This window comes from Somniosus microcephalus, chromosome 4 (assembly GCF_052327205.1).
Source record: "Somniosus microcephalus isolate GS21.2 chromosome 4, FLI_Smic_1.0, whole genome shotgun sequence".
Classification (NCBI taxonomy): domain Eukaryota; kingdom Metazoa; phylum Chordata; class Chondrichthyes; order Squaliformes; family Somniosidae; genus Somniosus; species Somniosus microcephalus.
This window is the reverse complement of record NC_140990.1, coordinates 2,848,497-2,869,616: the sequence shown is the minus strand read 5'-3', so window position 1 is coordinate 2,869,616 and position 21,120 is coordinate 2,848,497. Positions and strand designations below refer to the sequence as shown.

Here is a 21,120-nt window from a genome sequence, read left to right as displayed (position 1 = left end):
GAGGCACTGCGGAAATGCAGCTACGGCCACCGGAACTCAGCACCAATCAAATGGTCTTGGGTACAGTAAAATGTTATTGTTGTGGAAAGACAACGCACGATCAGAACCAGTGCTGGTTCAAAAATCAGGAATGCAGAAAATGTGGCAGGCTTGGTCACATAGCTAAAGTATGCCGGTCAGGAAAGAAGACCAGCAACAAAAAGTCACCGCAGGAAAAGTACAGAAAGGTACACAAGGTGACAGAGAACAGTTCGAACGAACAGAAGTCAAATTCAGACTCCAGCAGTAATGAACTGGGTAGTCTAAGAGTACACAATGTTGGTAATGAAGCAGACCTCCAAACAATCTGGGTCACACTTCAGATAGCAGGAGTCCAAGTGAAGATGGAATTGGACACTGGATCGGCATTAACGGTCATGAATAAGCAAGATTACAAACGGTTATTCCCACATATTCCCCTATGGGATACGGAGATTGTATTGAAAACATACACGGGGCAAAGAGTATACCCCATCGGGAAGATAGAGGTAAAGGTGGTCCACAAGGGCAAAGAAAGCCGAGGAATGGACTTATATGTGCTACCTGAGGGAGGTCCACCACTACTGGGACGGGAGTGGATTAGGAAAATAAATATGGACTGGCATTCCTTAAAAGCACTAACGGTAGATTCCGGTAAAAAAGATGTCAAACCTAAACGATTGTCCAGAATATTGGACGATGCTAAAGAGATGTTCCAACAGGGACTGGGAACACTGAGAGGAATTACGGCAAACATCAAGGTTGAAGAATATGCAAACCCGAAATTTTTCAAAGCCAGACCGGTACCTTATGCGATACGACCTGCTGTGGAAGCTGAGCTGGAAGGGCTAGAACGTTCAGGAGTACTGTCTAAGGTAGACTGGAGTGAGTGGGCCACGCCCATTGTCCCCGTCATGAAGCGTTCATCGAGCAACAAACCGGGGGAACCGGGGAAGGTTCGCATCTGTGGAGATTTCAAGATCACTGTTAATCCGGTGCTTCACACGGTGCAGTATCCACTTCCGCGGATTGAGGATATCTTCGCTTCGTTGTCTGGCGGGAAACACTTCACCAAGATAGACCTGGTGCAGGCGTACTTACAGATGGAAGTTGAGGAAGAGTCATGCCAGTATCTCACGATCAACACGCATAGAGGCTTGTACCGGTATAATAGACTGGTTTTTGGAGTGGCATCGGCTCCAGCAATTTGGCAGAGGGCCATGGAGCAGGTATTACAGGGAATTCCAGGCACACAATGTTACCTGGACGATATTCTGATTACAGGAGATGATGACGAGGAACACCTTGCAAATTTGGAACTGGTGCTCACCAGATTGAAAGAATGTGGACTTCGAGTTAATCGCCAGAAATGTGAGTTCTTTCAGAAGCGGATCTCGTACTGTGGTCATGTCATTGACCAGGAGGGGCTTCATAAGTCTCCTGACAAGATCGAAGCTGTTGTGAAGGCTCCCGCTCCGGATAATGTATCCCAGTTGAGGTCGTTCCTAGGGTTGATTAACTATTACCATAAGTTTCTGCCAAATTTATCCACGGTGCTGCACCCGCTGAACGCTCTTTTGCAGAAGGGAGTACCATGGAAGTGGAGCGAGGACTGTAAGAGGGCCTTTCGCAAAAGCAAGCCATTGATCACCTCAGAGGAAGTGTTGGCTCACTTCAACCCAACGCTGCCTATTCGTTTGGCTTGTGATGCTTCTCCATATGGTATTGGGGCAGTACTCTCACACAAGTTGCCAAATGGCCTGGAGAGGCCAGTTGCGTTCGCATCCAGATCATTGACCTCCGCTGAGCGCAATTATGCTCAGATAGATAGGGAGGCTCTCAGCCTTGTGTGGGGAGTAAAGAAGTTTAATCATTACCTGCAGGGCCAAAAGTTTACGCTTCTGACAGACCACCAGCCGTTGGTATCCATTTTTAACCCTAAGAAGGGTGTTTCGGTGATGACAGCACAGAGACTCCAGAGATGGTCCCTTTTCCTAGGGGCACATCAATATCAGATCGAATTCAAAGGTACAAAGCAGCATGGTAATGCTGATGGGCTGTCGCGCCTGCCACTACCTACAGAGGAGGAGGCACCGACGGTTGACCCTGTTGAGTTATTTCACTCGACCATCATCGAATGTTTACCAGTCGCCAATGCAAGTATTGAAAGAGAAACCAGGAACGACCCAACACTGTCCCGGGTCTACGAATTGACAGTGAAGGGATGGCCAGCACATGCTGATCCACTGTTACCGGCATTCTCAGCAAGACGAGAACAGCTGTCCGTCTGTCAAGGAACATTGATGTATGGAACAAGGGTGATTATTCCTCCTAAGTTAAGAGAGAGCGTTCTAAAGGAACTGCATGAAGGTCATCTGGGGGGAGTCAAGATGAAAAGCCTTGCTAGGGCTTATGTGTGGTGGCCGGGTATCGACCAACAGATAGAGGATCTGACGAAAAGCTGCTCAGGGTGCCAAAAAGTGCAAAATGCACCTCCGATTGCACCGCTGCATCCATGGGAATGGCCTTCAACCCCATGGCAACGTGTACATATTGACTTTGCTGGTCCATTCATGGACTCCATGTTTTTAATTGCGGTGGACGCACATTCTAAATGGCCAGAAGTGATTAAGATGACTACCACTACCTCGGAAAAGACGATCGCGGTGCTAAGAACGATATTTGCAAGAAATGGATTGCCAGAACAAATATGTTCAGACAACGGACCGCAGTTCGTGTCAGAAGAATTCCAGAAATTCATGAAGAAGAATGGGGTGAAACATTATACCTCTGCCCCATATCATCCGGCTACAAACGGGTTGGCCGAGAGATTTGTACAAACGTTCAAAAAAGCAATAAAGGCCATGAGCGAAGATCAGATTCCACTACAACACAAGGTGGACAAATTCCTACTGGCATATCGAAACGCCACTCATGCAGTGACAAACCAAAGTCCTGCCATGATGTTCTATAACAGGAGGTTGCGGTCCAGGTTGGACTTGTTAAAACCAAATGTGCGGAGGGAAGTTGAAAACAAACAGTTCCAGCATCTAAATAACAAGACCACTCGGAGTTTCGAAATAGGACAACCAGTGTTAGCCCGGGACTATAAAAACGAGAAATAGCAATCTGGAACAATTCGGGCCAGACAAGGACCCCTGATGTACACGGTAGATATTGGTGAAAATGTAATACGACGTCATGCTGACCAACTGGTAGAATCGAGAACAAGGGTCGAACCCATGGTTACGGCAGAGACAACCGTGGAAGAAGTTAGTGAACCTGAAGCATCTACCTCAGAAGTGAATGTACCTGAGGATGATGTCCAATCCATAAGAGACCAACTAGATGAGTCACCCCAGCAACGAGAATCAGAGACCCCTGAAAGGCGTTATCCAACTCGAATCAGGAGGCCTCCTCAGAGACTGAATCTTTGAACTGTTTTGCATGAAGTTGTATATATATATATCTATATGTTATTATGTTATGTTAAATGGGGATATAACTGTTAAGCTAAAAAGGGAGGATTGTGGTGTATGTAACCTGTTCCACCTTAAGAGAACTACCTTAAGAGATGTACTACTTTCTCTTGGCTGCTGTATACTGTAATACCGGTGGTGACCACACCGGTATATAAGTGTTGTGTAGGGATTTGCTGGGCAGTTCAGCCCTGACCTCCGAATAGTAAAGACCTGTTAAAGTTATTCTTGTGGTCTGTGTCCAGTGATTTATAATAAGCATAACTGGGACACACAGGCTTAACAGATACAAAGATGGGAGGGAAAGTAGTGAGTGAGGAGGACATAAAAAACCTGCAAGGGGACATAGACAGGCTAAGTAAGTGGGCAGAGATTTGGCAGATGGAATACAATACTGGAAAGTGTGAGGTTATGCACTTTGGCAGGAAAAATCATAGAGCAAGTTATTATCTTAATGGCAAGAAACTGGAAAGTACTGAAGTACAAAGGGATCTGGGGGTCCTGGTGCACGAAACTCAAAAGGTTAGTATGCAGGTGCAGCAAGTGATTAAGAAGGTCAATGGAATGTTGGCTTTTATTGCTAGGGGGATAGAATATAAAAACAGGGAGGTATTGCTGCAGTTATACAAGGTATTGGTGAGACCGCACCTGGAATACTGCATACAGTTTTGGTGTCCATACTTAAGAAAGGACATACTTGCTCTCGAGTCAGTACAAAGAAGGTTCACTCGGTTAATCCCGGGGATGAGGGGGTGGTCATATGAGGAGAGGTTGAGTAGATTGAGACTCTACTCATTGGAGTTCAGATGAATGAGAGGCGATCTTATTGAAACATATAAGATTGTGAAGGGGTTGGATCGGGTGGATGCGGTGAGGATGTTCCCAATGATGGGTGAAACTAGAACTAGGGGGCATAGTCTTAGAATAAGGGGCTGCTCTTTCAAAACTGAGATGAGGAGAAACTTCTTCACTCAGAGGGTGGTAGGTTTGTGGAATTTGCTGCCCCAGAAAGCTGTAGAAGCTACATCATTAAATAAATTTAAAACAGAAATAGATAGTTTCCTAGAAGTAAAGGGAATTAAGGGTTACGGGGAGCGGGCAGGAAATTGGACATGAGTCTAGGTTCGGAATGGTTATGGCCCTGTGGGTAGCGGAGCGGGCCCAGGGGCCGTGTAGCCTGGTTCTGCTCCTACTGTGTTCTAATTCTGTTAGATTTCAGGAGATGGTTTTATTCCTGTTCCTGGCTGGGGTGGAGATCGCCTTTACAGAAGGTAAGTACTGTAGAAAATATAGGGACAGAGTGATCTCCTGGAAGAATTTCGATCGCCTAGATGGGTCGGAGAGGAATTTCCCAGATTTTTTCTCCCAAATTGGCCATTGGGTCTTTTATCTGGTTTCTCCTGGGAGATCACATGGGTTCGGGTGGGATGGAGAGGGATAGAAGATTTGAGGTTAGGATCAGATCAGCCATGATCTTATTGAATGGTGGAGCAGGCTCGAGGGGCCGATTGGCCTACTCCTGCTCCTATTTCTTATGTTCTTATGTTCTTTCTCTCTGTCCCTCTCTCTCTTTCTCCCTGTCCCTCTCTCTCTTTCTCCCTGTCCCTCTCTCTGTCACCCTCTCTCTTTCTCTCTGTCCCTCTCTGTCTCTCACTCTCTGTCTCACTCTGTCTGTCCCTCTCTCTCTTTCTCTCTGTCCCTCTCTGTCTCTCACCCTCTGTCTCTCCCTCTCTCTGTCTCCGTCTCTCTGTCTCTCCCTCTCTCTGTCTCTAGATAAGGAAGAACCAGTGGATGTGGTGTATTTGGACTTTCAGAAGGCTTTCGATAAGGTCCCGCATAAGAGATTAGCGTGTAAAGTTTAAGCACATGGGATTGGGGGTAAGATACTGACTTGGATAGAGAACTGGTTGGCAGATAGGAAGCAAAGTGTTGGAATAAACGGGTCTTTTTCCGAGTGGCAGGCAGTGACTAGTGGTGTACTGCAGGGATCGGTCCTTGGACCCCAGCTATTCACAATATATATAAATGATCCAGACGAGGGAACTAGATGTAATATCTCCAAGTTTGCAGATGACACAAAGCTGGGTGGGCGTGTGTGCTGTGAGGAGGATGCCGAGAAACTCCAGTACGATTTGGACAGGTTGGGTGATTGGGCAGATGCACGGCAGATGCAGTATAATGTGGATAAATGCGAGGTTATCCACTTCGGTGGCAAAAACCAAAAGGCAGATTATTATCTGAATGGCAATAGATTGGGAAAAGGGGAAGTGCAACGAGACCTGGGTGTCCTTGTGCACCAGTCACTGAAGGTAAGCATGCAGGTGCAGCAGGCGGTTAAGAAGGCAAATGGTATGTTAGCCTTCATAGCGAGAGGCTTTGAGTACAGGAACAAGGATGTCTTGCTGCAGTTGTACAGGGCCTTGGTGAGACCACACCTTGAGTATTGTGTGCAGTTTTGGTCGCCTTACCTGAGGAAGGATATTCTTGCCATGGAGGGAGTGCAGCGAAGATTCACCAGACTGATACCTGGGATGGCAGGAATGATGTATGAGGAGAGATTGTGTCGATTGGGCTTATACTCGCTGGAGTTTAGAAGAATGAGAGGGGATCTCATTGAAACTGATAAAATACTAACAGGACTAGACAGACTAGATGCAGGAAGGATGTTCCCGATGGCGGGGGAGTCCAGAACCAGGGGTCACAGTCTAAGGATAAGGGGTAAGCCATTTAGGACAGAGATGAGGAGGAATTTCTTCACCCAGAGAGTGGTGAACCTGTGGAATTCTCTACCACAGAAGGCAGTGGAGGCCACTTCATTAAATATATTCAAGAAGGAGTTAGATATATCTCTTAAGGCTAAAGGGATCAAGGGATATGGGGAGAAAGCAGTGACAGGGTACTGAATTTGGATGATCAGCCATGACCTCATTAAATGGCGGAGCTGGCTCGAGGGGCCGAATGGCCGACTCCTGCTCCTATCTTCTATGTTTCTATGTTTCTCTGTCTCTCTCTCTTCTCCCTCTCTCTCTGTCTCTTTCTCTGTCTCTCTGTCGCACTCTCTGTCTGTCTCTATCTCTGTCTGTCTCTCTCTGTCTGTCTCTCTGTGTCTCCTTCTCTCTGGCCTAGAAGTTGGCCTGAGGCGCCCAAGCGGCGCAAAGTTGGCCTGGGCGCTGGAATTTGCGCCGCAATCGCCACGTTAGTGAACGCCGCAAATTCAGTTGAAGTGCCCCTAGAGGGAGACGGGGCGTGGCTCGAGGCGCTCCACGTCCCTCTTAGGGCGCTGAAAGTGAATTTCGCAGCGCTACGTGCCGCAGTGCCACCCGCTGCGGCACGGCACGCTGCGGTACTGCGGGCCTTCCTCCCACTGTTAAGGGGGAGGGGCCTGCAACAGCGCGATCCCCGATCACGAGTGCCAGCAAAAGAACCCGGCACCGTGGAGAAGTGCCGGGCTCTCGGGAAACAGCTGGCAATGCCGCGGGGGGTGGGGGGGGAGACCAGGAGGCCGGGGACGGAGGTGTTGGCAGGCGGCCGCCGAAAAAGCAGCCGCCCCGCACCTCCACCTTAACTTGCGCCTCTGCCGGTGCAGTAAGGCCCCGTGAACCGGGCGCAGTTAGCGAACGGCGCTACAGCGGCATTCGCTACCAAATATTGCGATCGGGGCGCGAATGGGGCGCTGCGCACACCGATGACGTCATCGGTGGCGGCGCAGCGCAACAGGCTAATGCCACCATTGGCGCCCCCGCTGAATATAGCGGGAGGCGCAGCCAGTGCACTACAGCCACTGCCTGCCTCTTTAGGCGCTAATAGGTGGCGGTACTCACCCAATTTTTCCCCCTCTGTCTCTCTGTCACACTCTCTCTGTCTCTGTCTCTATCTCTGCCCCTTTCTCTCTCTCTGTGTCTCTCTCTCTCTCTCTCTGTCTCTCTGAAGCTGTTTGTGTGTTTCTCTCGGTCTCTCTCTCTTACTTTTTCTCACTCTCTGTCTCTCTCTCCTCTCTCTCTGTCTCTCTCTCTCTCACTCTCTATCTCGCTCTCTCCTGATAGGTCAATTGGCCATGCATCAACCCTAAATACAAGGCCAAGAAACGGCACTACAGGAACTCTGGAATGGTGTCGTTGATGGATTGCAAGGTGAGAAATCCTGCAGACCCACTGTGGCAACCGATAGCCCAGAGATTGGGTGCCAAGCAGCAGGTACTGGATCAAACCCACCGGAAAAGGGAGAGCAAATGGGCAGAGGCGGGCGGAGGGGGCGAGTTAGTATTGAGGGACCGCCACACTGTCGAAGGGTCAGTACTGAGGGAGTGCTGCACTGTCGGAGGGGCAGTACTGAGGGAGCGCTGCACTGTCGGAGGGGCATTACTGAGGGAGTGCTGCACTGTCGGAGGGGCAGTACTGAGGGAGCGCTGCACTGTCGGAGTGACAGTACTGAGGGAGCGCCGCACTGTCGGAGGGGCAGTACTGAGGGAGCGCCGCACTGTCGGAGGGGCAGTACTGAGGGACCGCCACACTGTCGGAGGGTCAGTACTGAGGGAGCGCCGCACTGTCGGAGGGTCAGTACTGAGGGAGTGCCGCACTGTCTGAGGGGCAGTACTGAGGGAGCGCTGCACTGTCGGAGGGGCAGTACTGAGGGAGTGTCGCACTGTCGGAGGGGCAGTACTGAGGGAGCACTGTGCTGTCGGAGGGGCAGTACTGAGGGAGTGCTGCACTGTCGGAGGGTCAGTACTGAGGGAGCGATGCACTGTCGGAGGGGCAGTATTGAGGGAGCGCTGCACTGTCGGAGGGGCAGTACTGAGGGAGCGCTGCACTGTCGGAGGGGCAGTACTCAGGGAGCGCCGCACTGTCGGAGGGGCAGTACTGAGGGAGCGCCGCACTGTCGGAGTGGCAGTACTGAGGGAGTGCTGCACTGTCAGAGGATCAGTACTGAGGGAGCGCTGCACTGTCGGAGGAGCAGTACTGAGGGAGCGACGCACTGTCTGAGGGGCAGTACTGAGGGAGCGCTGCACTGTTGGAGGGGCAGTACTGAGGGAGCGCCGCACTGTCGGAGGGGCAGTACTGAGGCAGCGCTGCACTGTCGGAGGGGCAGTACTGAGGGAGCGCTGCACTGTCGGAGGGGCAGTACTGAGGGAGCGCCGCACTGTCGGAGGAGCAGTACTGAGGGAGCGCTGCACTGTCGGAGGGGCAGTACTGAGGGAGTGCCGCACTGTCGGAGGGGCAGTACTGAGGGAGCGCCGCACTGTCGGAGGGGCAGTACTGAGGGAGCGCTGCACTGTCGGAGGGACAGTACTGAGGGAGTGCTGCACTGTCGGAGGGGCAGTACTGAGGGAGCGCTGCACTGTCGGAGGGGCATTACTGAGGGAGTGTCGGAGGGGCAGTACTGAGGGAGCACCGCACTGTCAGAGGGGCAGTACTGAGGGAGTGCCGCACTGTCGGAGAGGCAGTACTGAGGGAGTGCCGCACTGTTGGAGGGGCAGTACTGAGGGAACGCCGCACTGTCGGAGGGGCAGTACTGAGGGAGCGCCGCACTGTTGGAGGGGTAGTACTGAGGGAGTGCCGCACTGTCGAAGGGGCAGTACTGAGGGAGTGCCGCACTGTTGGAGGGGCAGTACTGAGGGAGCGCTGCACTGTCGGAGGGGCAATACTGAGGGAGCGCTACACTGTCGGAGGGGCAGTACTGAGGGAGCGCTGCACTGTCGGAGGGACAGTACTGAGGGAGTGCTGCACTGTCGGAGGGGCAGTACTGAGGGAGCGCTGCACTGTCGGAGTGACAGTACTGAGGGAGCGCCGCAATGTCAGAGCGGGAGTACTGAGGGAGCGCTGCACTGTCGGAGGGGCAGTACTGAGGGAACACTGCACTGTCGGAGGGACAGTACTGAGGGAGCGCCGCACTGTCGGAGGGGGAGTACTGAGGGAGCGCTGCACTGTCGGAGGGGCAGTACTGAGTGACAGCCGCACTGTTGGAGGTGCAGTACTGAGGGAGCGCTGCACTGTCAGAGTGGCAGTACTGAGGGAGTGCTGCACTGTCGGAGGGGCAGTACTGAGGGAGTGCCGCACTGTCGGAGGGGCAGTACTGAGGGAGTGCTGCACTGTCGGAGGGGCAGTACTGAGGGAGCGCTGCACTGTCGGGGGGCATTACTGAGGGAGTGTCGGAGGGGCAGTACTGAGGGAGCACCGCACTGTCAGAGGGGCAGTACTGACGGAGAGCCGCACTGTCGGAGAGGCAGTACTGAGGGAGTGCCGAACTGTCGGAGGGGCAGTACTGAGGGAACGCCGCACTGTTGGAGGGGCAGTACTGAGGGAGCGCTGCACTGTCGGAGGGGCAGTACTGAGGGAGTGCCGCACTGTCGGAGGGGCAGTACTGAGGGAGCGCTGCACTGTCGGAGGGGCAGTACTGAGGGAGTGCCGCACTGTCGGAGGGGCAGTACTGAGGGAGCGCTGCACTGTCGGAGGGGCAATACTGAGGGAGCGCTACACTGTCGGAGGGGCAGTACTGAGGGAGCGCTGCACTGTCGGAGGGACAGTACTGAGGGAGCGCTACACTGTCGGAGGGGCAGTACTGAGGGAGCGCTGCACTGTCGGAGGGACAGTACTGAGGGAGCGCTGCACTGTCGGAGGGGCAGTACTGAGGGAGCGCCGCACTGTCGAAGGGGCAGTACTGAGGGAGTGCCGCACTGTCGGAGGGGCAGTACTGAGGGAGCGCTGCACTGTCGGAGGGGCAGTACTGAGGGAGCGCCGCACTGTCAGAGGGTCCATACCGAGGGAGCGCTGCACTGTCGGAGGGGCAGTACTGAGGGAGTGCCGTGCTGTCGGAGGGGCATTACTGAGGGAGCGCTGCACTGTCAGTGGGGCAGTACTGAGGGAGCGCTGCACTGTCGGAGGGGCAGTACTGAGGGAGTGCTGCACTGTCGGAGGGTCAGTACTGAGGGAGCGCCGCACTGTCTGAGGGGCAGTACTGAGGGAGCGCTGCACTGTCGGAGGGGCAGTACTGAGGGAGTGCCGCACTGTCAGAGGGGCAGTACTGAGGGAGCACTGTACTTTCGGAGGGGCAGTACTGAGGGAGTGCTGCACTGTCGGAGGGTCAGTACTGAGGGAGCGATGCACTGTCGGAGGGGCAGTATTGAGGGAGCGCTGCACTGTCGGAGGGGCAGCACTGAGGGAGCGCTGCACTGTCGGAGGGGCAGTACTCAGGGAGCGCCGCACTGTCGGAGGGGCAGTACTGAGGGAGCGCCGCACTGTCGGAGTGGCAGTACTGAGGGAGTGCTGCACTGTCAGAGGATCAGTACTGAGGGAGCGCTGCACTGTCGGAGGGGCAGTACTGAGGGAGCGCCGCACTGTCTGAGGGGCAGTACTGAGGGAGCGCTGCACTGTCGGAGGGGCAGTACTGAGGGAGAGCCGCACTGTCGGAGGGGCAGTACTGAGGGAGCGCCGCACTGTCGGAGTAGCAGTACTGAGGGAGCGCTGCACTGTCGGAGGGGCAGTACTGAGGGAGTGCCGCACTGTCGGAGGGGCAGTGCTGAGGGAGCGCCGCACTGTCGGAGGGGCAGTACTGAGGGAGCGCTGCACTGTCGGAGGGACAGTACTGAGGGAGTGCTGCACTGTCGGAGGGGCAGTACTGAGGGAGCGCGGCACTGTCGGAGGGGCATTACTGAGGGAGTGTCGGAGGGGCAGTACTGAGGGAGCACCGCACTGTCAGAGGGGCAGTACTGAGGGAGTGCCGCACTGTCGGAGAGGCAGTACTGAGGGAGTGCCGCACTGTCAGAGGGGCAGTACTGAGGGAAAGCCGCACTGCCGAAGGGGCAGTACTGAGGGAGTGCCGCACTGTCAGAGGGGCAGTACTGAGGGAGCGCTGCACTGTCGGAGGGGCAATACTGAGGGAACGCTACACTGTCGGAGGGGCAGTACTGAGGGAGCGCTGCACTGTCGGAGGCACAGTACTGAGGGAGTGCTGCACTGTCGGAGGGGCAGTACTGAGGGAGCGCTGCACTGTCGGAGTGACAGTACTGAGGGAGCGCTGCACTGTCGGAGGGGCAGTACTCAGGGAGCGCTGCACTGTCGGAGTGACAGTACTGAGGGAGCGCCGCACTGTCAGAGCGGGAGTACTGAGGGAGCGCTGCACTGTCGGAGGGGCAGTACTGAGGGAGCGCTACACTGGCGGAGGGGCAGTACTGAGGGAACACTGCACTGTCGGAGGGACAGTACTGAGGGAGCGCCGCACTGTCGGAGTGACAGTGCTGAGGGAGCACCGCACTGTCAGAGGGGCAGTACTGAGGGAGTGCCGCACTGTCGGAGAGGCAGTACTGAGGGAGTGCCGCACTGTCGGAGGGGCAGTACTGAGGGAACGCCACACTGTCGGAGGGGCAGTACTGAGGGAGCGCCGCACTGTCGGAGGGGCAGTACTGAGGGAGTGCCGCACTGTCGGAGGGGCAGTACTGAGGGAGTGCCGCACTGTCAGAGGGGCAGTACTGAGGGAGCGCTGCACTGTCGGAGGGGCAATACTGAGGGAGCGCTACACTGTCAGAGGGGCAGTACTGAGGGAGCGCTGCACTGTCGGAGGCACAGTACTGAGGGAGTGCTGCACTGTCGGAGGGGCAGTACTGAGGGAGCGCTGCACTGTCGGAGGGGCAGTACTGAGGGAGCGCCGCACTGTCAGAGGGTCCGTACCGAGGGAGCGCTGCACTGTCGGAGGGGCAGTACTGAGGGAGTGCCGTGCTGTCGGAGGGGCAGTACTGAGGAAGCGCTGCACTGTCAGTGGGGCAGTACTGAGGGAGCGCTGCACTGTCGGAGGGGCAGTACTCAGGGAGCGCCGCACTGTCGGAGGGGCAGTACTGAGGGAGCGCCGCACTGTCGGAGTGGCAGTACTGAGGGAGTGCTGCACTGTCAGAGGATCAGTACTGAGGGAGCGCTGCACTGTCGGAGGAGCAGTACTGAGGGAGCGCTGCACTGTCGGAGGGGCAGTACTGAGGGAGCGCCGCACTGTCGGAGCAGCAGTACTGAGGGAGCGCTGCACTGTCGGAGGGGCAGTACTGAGGGAGTGCCGCACTGTCGGAGGGGCAGTACTGAGGGAGCGCCGCACTGTCGGAGGGGCAGTACTGAGGGAGCGCTGCACTGTCGGAGGGACAGTACTGAGGGAGTGCTGCACTGTCGGAGGGGCAGTACTGAGGGAGCGCGGCACTGTCGGAGGGGCATTACTGAGGGAGTGTCGGAGGGGGAGTACTGAGGGAGCTCCGCACTGTCAGAGGGGCAGTACTGAGGGAGTGCCGCACTGTCGGAGAGGCAGTACTGAGGAGTGCCGCACTGTCGGAGGGGCAGTACTGAGGGAACGCCACACTGTCGGAGGGGCAGTACTGAGGGAGCGCCGCACTGTCAGAGGGGCAGTACTGAGGGAGTGCCGCACTGTCGGAGGGGCAGTACTGAGGGAGTGCCGCACTGTCAGAGGGGCAGTACTGAGGGAGCGCTGCACTGTCGGCGGGGCAATACTGAGGGAGCGCTACACTGTCGGAGGGGCAGTACTGAGGGAGCGCTGCACTGTCGGAGGCACAGTACTGAGGGAGTGCTGCACTGTCGGAGGGGCAGTACTGAGGTAGCGCTGCACTGTCGGAGTGACAGTACTGAGGGAGCGCCGCACTGTTAGAGCGGGAGTACTGAGGGAGCGCTGCACTGTCGGAGGGGCAGTACTGAGGGCGCGCTACACTGGCGGAGGGGCAGTACTGAGGGAACACTGCACTGTCGGAGGGACAGTACTGAGGGAGCGCCGCACTGTTGGAGGTGCAGTACTGAGGGAGCGCTGCACTGTCAGAGGGGCAGTACTGAGGGAGTGCTGCACTGTCGGAGGGGCAGTACTGAGGGAGTGCTGCACTGTCGGAGGGGCAGTACTGAGGGAGCGCTGCACTGTCGGAGTGGCATTACTGAGGGAGTGTCGGAGGGGTAGTACTGAGGGAGCACCGCACTGTCAGAGGGGCAGTACTGACGGAGTGCCGCACTGTCGGAGAGGCAGTACTGAGGGAGTGCCGCACTGTCGGAGGGGCAGTACTGAGGGAACGCCGCACTGTCGTAGGGGCAGTACTGAGGGAGCGCCGCACTGTCGGAGGGGCAGTACTGAGGGAGTGCCGCACTGTCGGAGGGGCAGTACTGAGGGAGTGCCGCACTGTCGGAGGGGCAGTACTGAGGGAGCGCTGCACTGTCGGAGGGGCAATACTGAGGGAGCGCTACACTGTCGGAGGGGCAGTACTGAGGGAGCGCTGCACTGTCGGAGGGACAGTACTGAGGGAGCGCTGCACTGTCGGAGGGGCAGTACTGAGGGAGCGCCGCACTGTTGGAGGGGCAGTACTGAGGGAGTGCCGCACTGTCGGAGGGGCAGTACTGAGGGAGCGCTGCACTGTCGGAGGGGCAGTACTGAGGGAGCGCTACACTGTCGGAGGGGCAGTACTGAGGGAGCGCTGCACTGTCGGAGGGACAGTACTGAGGGAGCGCTGCACTGTCGGAGGGGCAGTACTGAGGGAGCGCCGCACTGTCGGTGGCACAGTACTGAGGGAGTGCTGCACTGTCGGAGGGGCAGTACTGAGGTAGCGCTGCACTGTCGGAGTGACAGTACTGAGGGAGCGCCGCACTGTTAGAGCGGGAGTACTGAGGGAGCGCTGCACTGTCGGAGGGGCAGTACTGAGGGAGCGCTACACTGGCGGAGGGGCAGTACTGAGGGAACACTGCACTGTCGGAGGGACAGTACTGAGGGAGCGCCGCACTGTTGGAGGTGCAGTACTGAGGGAGCGCTGCACTGTCAGAGGGGCAGTACTGAGGGAGTGCTGCACTGTCAGAGGGGCAGTACTGAGGGAGTGCTGCACTGTCGGAGGGGCAGTACTGAGGGAGCGCTGCACTGTCGGAGTGGCATTACTGAGGGAGTGTCGGAGGGGTAGTACTGAGGGAACACCGCACTGTCAGAGGGGCAGTACTGACGGTGTGCCGCACTGTCGGAGAGGCAGTACTGAGGGAGTGCCGCACTGTCGGAGGGGCAGTACTGAGGGAACGCCGCACTGTCGTAGGGGCAGTACTGAGGGAGCGCCGCACTGTCGGAGGGGCTGTACTGAGGGAGTGCCGCACTGTCGGAGGGGCAGTACTGAGGGAGTGCCGCACTGTCGGAGGGGCAGTACTGAGGGAGCGCTGCACTGTCGGAGGGGCAATACTGAGGGAGCGCTACACTGTCGGAGGGGCAGTACTGAGGGAGCGCTGCACTGTCGGAGGGACAGTACTGAGGGAGCGCTGCACTGTCGGAGGGGCAGTACTGAGGGAGCGCCGCACTGTTGGAGGGGCAGTACTGAGGGAGTGCCGCACTGTCGGAGGGGCAGTACTGAGGGAGCGCTGCACTGTCGGAGGGGCAGTACTGAGGGAGCGCTACACTGTCGGAGGGGCAGTACTGAGGGAGCGCTGCACTGTCGGAGGGACAGTACTGAGGGAGCGCTGCACTGTCGGAGGGGCAGTACTGAGGGAGCGCCGCACTGTTGGAGGGGCAGTACTGAGGGAGTGCCGCACTGTCGGAGGGGCAGTACTGAGGGAGCGCTGCACTGTCGGAGGGGCAGTACTGAGGGAGCGCCGCACTGTCAGAGCGTCCGTACCAAGGGAGCGCTGCACTGTCGGAGGGGCAGTACTGAGGGAGTGCCGCACTGTCGGAGGGGCAGTACTGAGGTAGCGCTGCACTGTCGGAGGAGCAGTACTGAGGGAGCGCTGCACTGTCAGTGGGGCAGTACTGAGGGAGCGCTGCACTGTCGGAGGGGCAGTACTGAGGGAGTGCTGCACTGTCGGAGGGGCAGTACTGAGGGAGCGCCGCACTGTCGGAGGGGCAGTACTGAGGGAGCGCCGCACTGTCGGAGGGGCAGTACTGAGGGAGCGCCGCACTGTCGGAGGGACAGTACTGAGGGAGCGCTGCACTGTCGGAGGGGCAGTACTGAGGGAGCGCTGCACTGTTGGAGGGGCAGTGCTGAGGGAGGTTAATGCTTGTTAAATGACTAAAATTGTCTCTCTCTCTCTCTCTTTCTCTCTGTCTCTCTGTGTCTCTCTCTCTGTCTCTCTCGCTCTGTCTCTGTCTTTCTCCCTGTCTCTCTCTCTGTCTCTCTCTCTCTGTCTCTCTCTCTCTGTCTCTCTGTGTCTCTCTCTCTGTCTCTCTCTCTCTCGCTCTCTCTCTCTCGCTCTGTCTGTCTAGGTGGAGAAAATCCATTCCTTCCTGGATTACATCATGGGCGGCTGCCAGATCCACTTCACAGTAAGGACGCTCTTCGTTGGTTCATTGGGGCCGACGGTCAGTCGATTCACCATCTGACCAATCGGGAGGGGAGATGGCACGGATCCGATGGGATCGCCCCAAAAATAAACCACAATCGTTTCTCCCCAGGGTCCCTGCCCCAGTTCCCAACTCATCGTCCATTCCCATCTCCGTTACTGTGCGAAGGTGCTAATAACAACAAAAGAATATAAGGATTAAGAGCAGGAGTCGGCCATACGGCCCCTCGAGCCTGCTCCGCCATTCAATAAGATCACGGCTGATCATCGACCTCAACTCCAGTTTCCTGCCCGATCGCCATATCCCTCGATTCCCCGAGAGTCCAAGAACCTATCGATCTCAGCCTTGAATATACTCAAAGACTCAGCATTCACAGCCCTCTGGGGCAGAGAATCCCAAAGATTCACAACCCTCTGAGTGAAGAAATTCCTCCTCATCTCAGTCTTAAATGGCCGACCCCTTATCCTGAGACTATGCCCCCTAGTTCTAGACTCTCCAGCCAGGGGGAAACAACCTCTCAGCATCTACCCTGTCAATCCCCCTCAGAATCTTGTATGTTTCAATGAGATCACCTCTCATTCTTCTAAACTCCAGACAGTATCGGCCCATTCTACACAATCTCTCATCATAGGACAGCCCTCTCCTCCCAGGAATCAATCTAGTGAACCTTCGTTGCACCGCCTCCAAGGCAAGTATATCCTTCCTCAGATAAGGAGACCAGAACTGTGCCCAGTACTCCAGGTGTGGTCTCACCAAGGCCCTGTACAATTGGAGCAAGACTTTCTCACTCTTATACTCCAACCCCCTTGCAATAAAGGCCAACATGCCATTTGCCTTCCTTCTTGCTTGCTGTACCTGCACGCTAGCTTTCTGTGTTTCTTGCACGAGGACACCCAAATCTCTCTGAACACCAACATTTAAAAGTTTCTCACCATTTAAAAAATGTTCTGTTTTTCTATTCTACCTACCAAAGTGAATAACCTCACATTTCCCTACATTATACTCCACCTGCCACCTTACTGCCCACTCACTCAGTCTATCTATACCCCTTTGCAGGCTCTCTGTGTTCTCCTCACAGCTTACTGTCCCACCTAGCTTTGTATCATCAGCAAACTTGGATACATTACACTCGGTCCCTTCATCTAGGTCATTAATATAGATTGTAAATAGCTGAGGCCCCAACACTGATCCTTGCAGCACACCACTAGTTATAGCCTGCCAACCGGAAAATGACAGAATTTGTTCATTCCTGTTTGGCATAAAAATAAAACAATAAAGGTGACTCAACCGTGGCTAACAAGGGAAATTAGGGATAGCATAGAAACAATAGATACATAGAAACATAGAAGATAGGAGCAGGAGTCGGCCATTCGGCCCCTCGAGCCTGCTCCGCCATTCAATGAGATCATGGCTGATCATCCAAATTCAGTACCCTGTTCCTGCCTTCTCCCCATATCCCTTGATCCCTTTAGCCTTAAGAAATATACCCAACTCCTTCTTGAATATATTTAATGAACTGGCCTCCACCGCCCTCTGTGGCAGAGAATTCCACAGGTTCACCACTCTCTGAGTGAAGAAATTCCTCCTCATTTCAGTCCTAAATGGCTTACCCCTTATCCTTAGACTGTGACCCCTGGTTCTGGACTCCCCAGCCATCAGAAACATCCTTCCTGCATCTAGTCTGTCCAGGCCTGACAGAATTTTATAGGTTTCGATGAGATCCCCTCTCAATCTTCTAAATTCCAGTGAGTATAAGCCCAATCGACACAATCTCTCCTCATACATCATTCCTGCCATCCCAGGTATCAGCCTGGTGAATCTTCGCTGCACTCCTTCCATGGCAAGAATGTCCTTCCTCAGATAAGGTGACCAAAACTGCACACAATACTCAAGGTGCTGTCTCACCAAGGCCCTGTACAACTGTTCCTGTACTCGAACCCTCTTGCTACGAAGGCCAACATACCATTTGCCTTCTTAACCGCCTGCTGCACCTGCATGCTTACCTTCAGCGACTGGTGCACAAGAACACCCAGGTCTCTTTGCACTTCCCCTTCTCCCAATCTATTGCCATTCAAATAATAGTCTGCCTTCCTGTTTTTGCCACCAAAGTGGATAACCTCACATTTATCCACATTATAGTACATTTGCCATGTTTCTGCCCAATCACCCAACCTGTCCAAATCGTACTGGAGTTTCACGACATCCTCCTCACAGCATACCCTCCCACCCAGCTTTGTGACGTCTGCAAATTTGGAGATATTACATCCAATTCCCTCGTCCAGATCATTAATATATATTGTGAACAGCTGGGGTCCTAGGACCGATCCTTGCGGTACCCCACTAGTCACTGCCTGCCATATGATCCAAGGAGAAGACATATAAATTGGCCAGAAAAAGTAGTAAACCTGAGGATTGGGAGCAGTTTAGGATTCAGCAAAGGAGGACAAAGAGATTAATTAAGAGGGGCAAAATAGTGTATGAGAGTAAGCTTGCAGGGAACATAAAAACTGATTGTAAAAGCTTTTATAGATATGTGAAGAGTAAGAGATTGGTGAAGTCAAGCGTAGGTCCCTTGCAGTCAGAATCAGGGGAATTTATAATGGGGAACAAAGAAATGGCAGACCAATTAAATGCATATTTTGGTTCTGTCTTCACAAAGGAGGACACAAATAACCTCTCAGAGATGTCAGGGAACATAGGGTCTAATGAGAGGGAGGAACTGAAAGAAATCAGTATTTGTAGGGAAATGGTGTTAGGGAAATTGATGGGATTGAAGGCCGATAAATCCCCAGGGCCTGATAATCTACATCCTAGGGTACTTAAGGAAGTGGCCCTAGAAATAGTAGATGCATTGCTGGTCATCTTCCAAAATTCGATAGACTCTGGAACAGTACCCATGGATTGGAGGGTAGCTAATGTTACCCCACTATTCAAAAAAGGTGGTAGAGAGAAAATGGGGAATTACAGACCGGTAAGCCTGACATCGGTAGTGGGGAAAATGCTCGAGTCCATTATAAACGATGTAATAGCAGAGCACTTGGAAAACAGTGACAGGATTGGACAAAGTCAACATGTATTCACAAAAGGTAAATCGTGCTTGACTAATCTGGAATTTTTTGAGGATGTAACTGGTAGAATAAATAAGGGACAACCAGTGGATGTGGCATATTTGGACTTTCAGAAGACTTTCAATAAGGTCCCGCATAAGAGATTAGCGTGTAAAGTTAAGGCACATGGGATTGGAGGCAAGGTACTGACTTGGATAGAGAACTGGTTGGCAGACAGGAAGCAAAGAGTTGGAATAAACGGCTCTTTTTCCGAGTGGAAGGCAGTGACTAGTGGGGTACCGCAGAGATCGGTCCTAGGACCCCAGCTATCAACAATATATATAAATGATCTAGACGAGGGAACTAGATATAATATCTCCAAGATTGCAGATGACACAAAGCTGGGTGGGCGTGTGTGCTGTGAGGAAGATGCCGAGAAACTCCAGTATGATTTGGACAGGTTGGGTGATTGGGCAGAAGCATGGCAGATGCAGTATAATGTGGATAAATGCGAGGTTATCCATTTTGGTGGCAAAAACAGGAAGGCAGATTATTATCTGAACGGCAATAGATTGGGAAAAGGGGAAGTGCAACGAGACCTGGGTGTCCTTGTGCACCTTTCGCTGAAGGCAAGCATGCAGGTGCAGCAGGCGGTTAAGAAGGCAAATGGTATGTTGGCCAATCTTAGCGAGAGGGTTCGAGTACAGGAACAAGGATGTCTTGCTGCAGTTGTACAGGGCCTTGGTGAGACCACACCTTGAGTATTGTGTGCAGTTTTGGTCGCCTTATCTGAGGAAGGATGTTCTTGCCATGGAGGGAGTGCAGCGAAGATTCACCAGACTGATACCTGGGATGGCAGGAATGACGTATGAGGAGAGATTGGGTCGATTAGGCTTGTACTCGCTGGAGTTTAGAAGAATGAGAGGGGACCTCATTGAAACTAGGCTAGACAGACTAGATGCAGGAAGGATGTTCCCGATGGCGGGGGAGTCCAGAACAAGGGGTCACAGTCTAAGGATAAGGGGTAGGCCATTTAGGACAGAGATGAGGAGGAATTTCTTCACCCAGAGAGTGGTGAACCTGTGGAATTCTCAACCACAGAAGGCAGTGGAGGCCAATTCATTATAAATATATTCAAGAATGAGTTAGATATATTTCTTAAGGCTAAAGGGATCAAGGGTTATGGGGAGAAGGCAGGGACAGGGTACTGAATTTGGATGATCAGCCATGATCTCATTGAATGGCGGAGCAGGCTCGAGGGGCCGAATGGCCTACTCCTGCTCCTATCTTCTATGTTTCTATGTTTCCTCGGGTAAGTGGAGGGTCTTCCTATGGGGAGAGAGAGTTCCCAATTCTCCTGGGGGGAATCGGAGACGCTCACTGAGAGGTGGGTGGTTGGGGTGGGCGTGTTTAGGACGTGCAGAATTACCCCTCGCCCCGTCCAACAGGTTATAGTGTTCAGACTTGAGACTTATGAGAAATTACACTCGGCAGACGGGTTCTGTCTTTAACCTTTTATTGTTCCTAACAACAAGGGCAGATGTCGACGACGAAGTCCAACACCGCCTTCAGTGTGTCAGTGCAGCCTTCGGTCGCCTGAGGAAGAGAGTGTTTGAAGACCAGGACCTCAAACCCGGCACTAAGCTCATGGTCTACAGAGCAGCAGTGATACCCGCCCTGCTGTATACCTCAGAGACATGGACCATGTACAGCAGGCACCTCAAAGCACTGGAGAGGTACCACCAACACTGCCTCCGCAAGATCCTGCACATTCATTGGCAGGATAGGTGCACCAACGTCAGTGTTCTTGCTCAGGCCAACATCCCCAGCATCGAAGCTTTGACCACGCTCAATCAGCTCTGATGGACGGTTCACATTGTCAGCAAGCCCGATTGCAGATGACACAAAGCTGGGTGGGTGTGTGTGCTGCGAGGAGGATACCGAGAAACTCCAGGATGATTTGGACAGGTTGGGTGATTGGGCAGAAGCGTGGCAGATGCAATATAACGTGGATAAATGTGAGGTTATCCACTTTGGTGTCAAAAACAGAAAGGCAGACTATTATCTGAATGGCAATAGATTGGGAGAAGGGGAAGTGCAACGAAACTTGGATGTCCTTGTGCACCAGTCGCTGAAGGTAAGCATGCAAGTGCAGCAGGCGGTGAAGAAGGCAAATGGTATGTTGGCCTTCGTAGCAAGAGGGTTCGAGTACAGGAACAAGGATGTCTTGCTGCAGTTGTACAGGGCCTTGGTGAGACCACACCTTGAGTATTGTGTGCAGTTTTGGTCACCTTATCTGAGGAAGGATG

The 21,120-nt window shown here is 54.1% G+C and overlaps 1 protein-coding gene across 1 annotated transcript in view; it reads left to right on the top strand.

Moving 5' to 3' along the window:
- Window positions 1-21,120, top strand: part of LOC147118180 (copine-6-like) — a 130,282-nt gene that overhangs the window by 87,794 nt on the left and 21,368 nt on the right. The window contains exons 9-10 of the mRNA XM_085984284.1: window positions 7,541-7,627; window positions 15,687-15,746. Coding sequence (XP_085840410.1) covers window positions 7,541-7,627; window positions 15,687-15,746 — 147 coding nt within the window. The remainder of the gene's footprint in view (window positions 1-7,540; window positions 7,628-15,686; window positions 15,747-21,120) is intronic.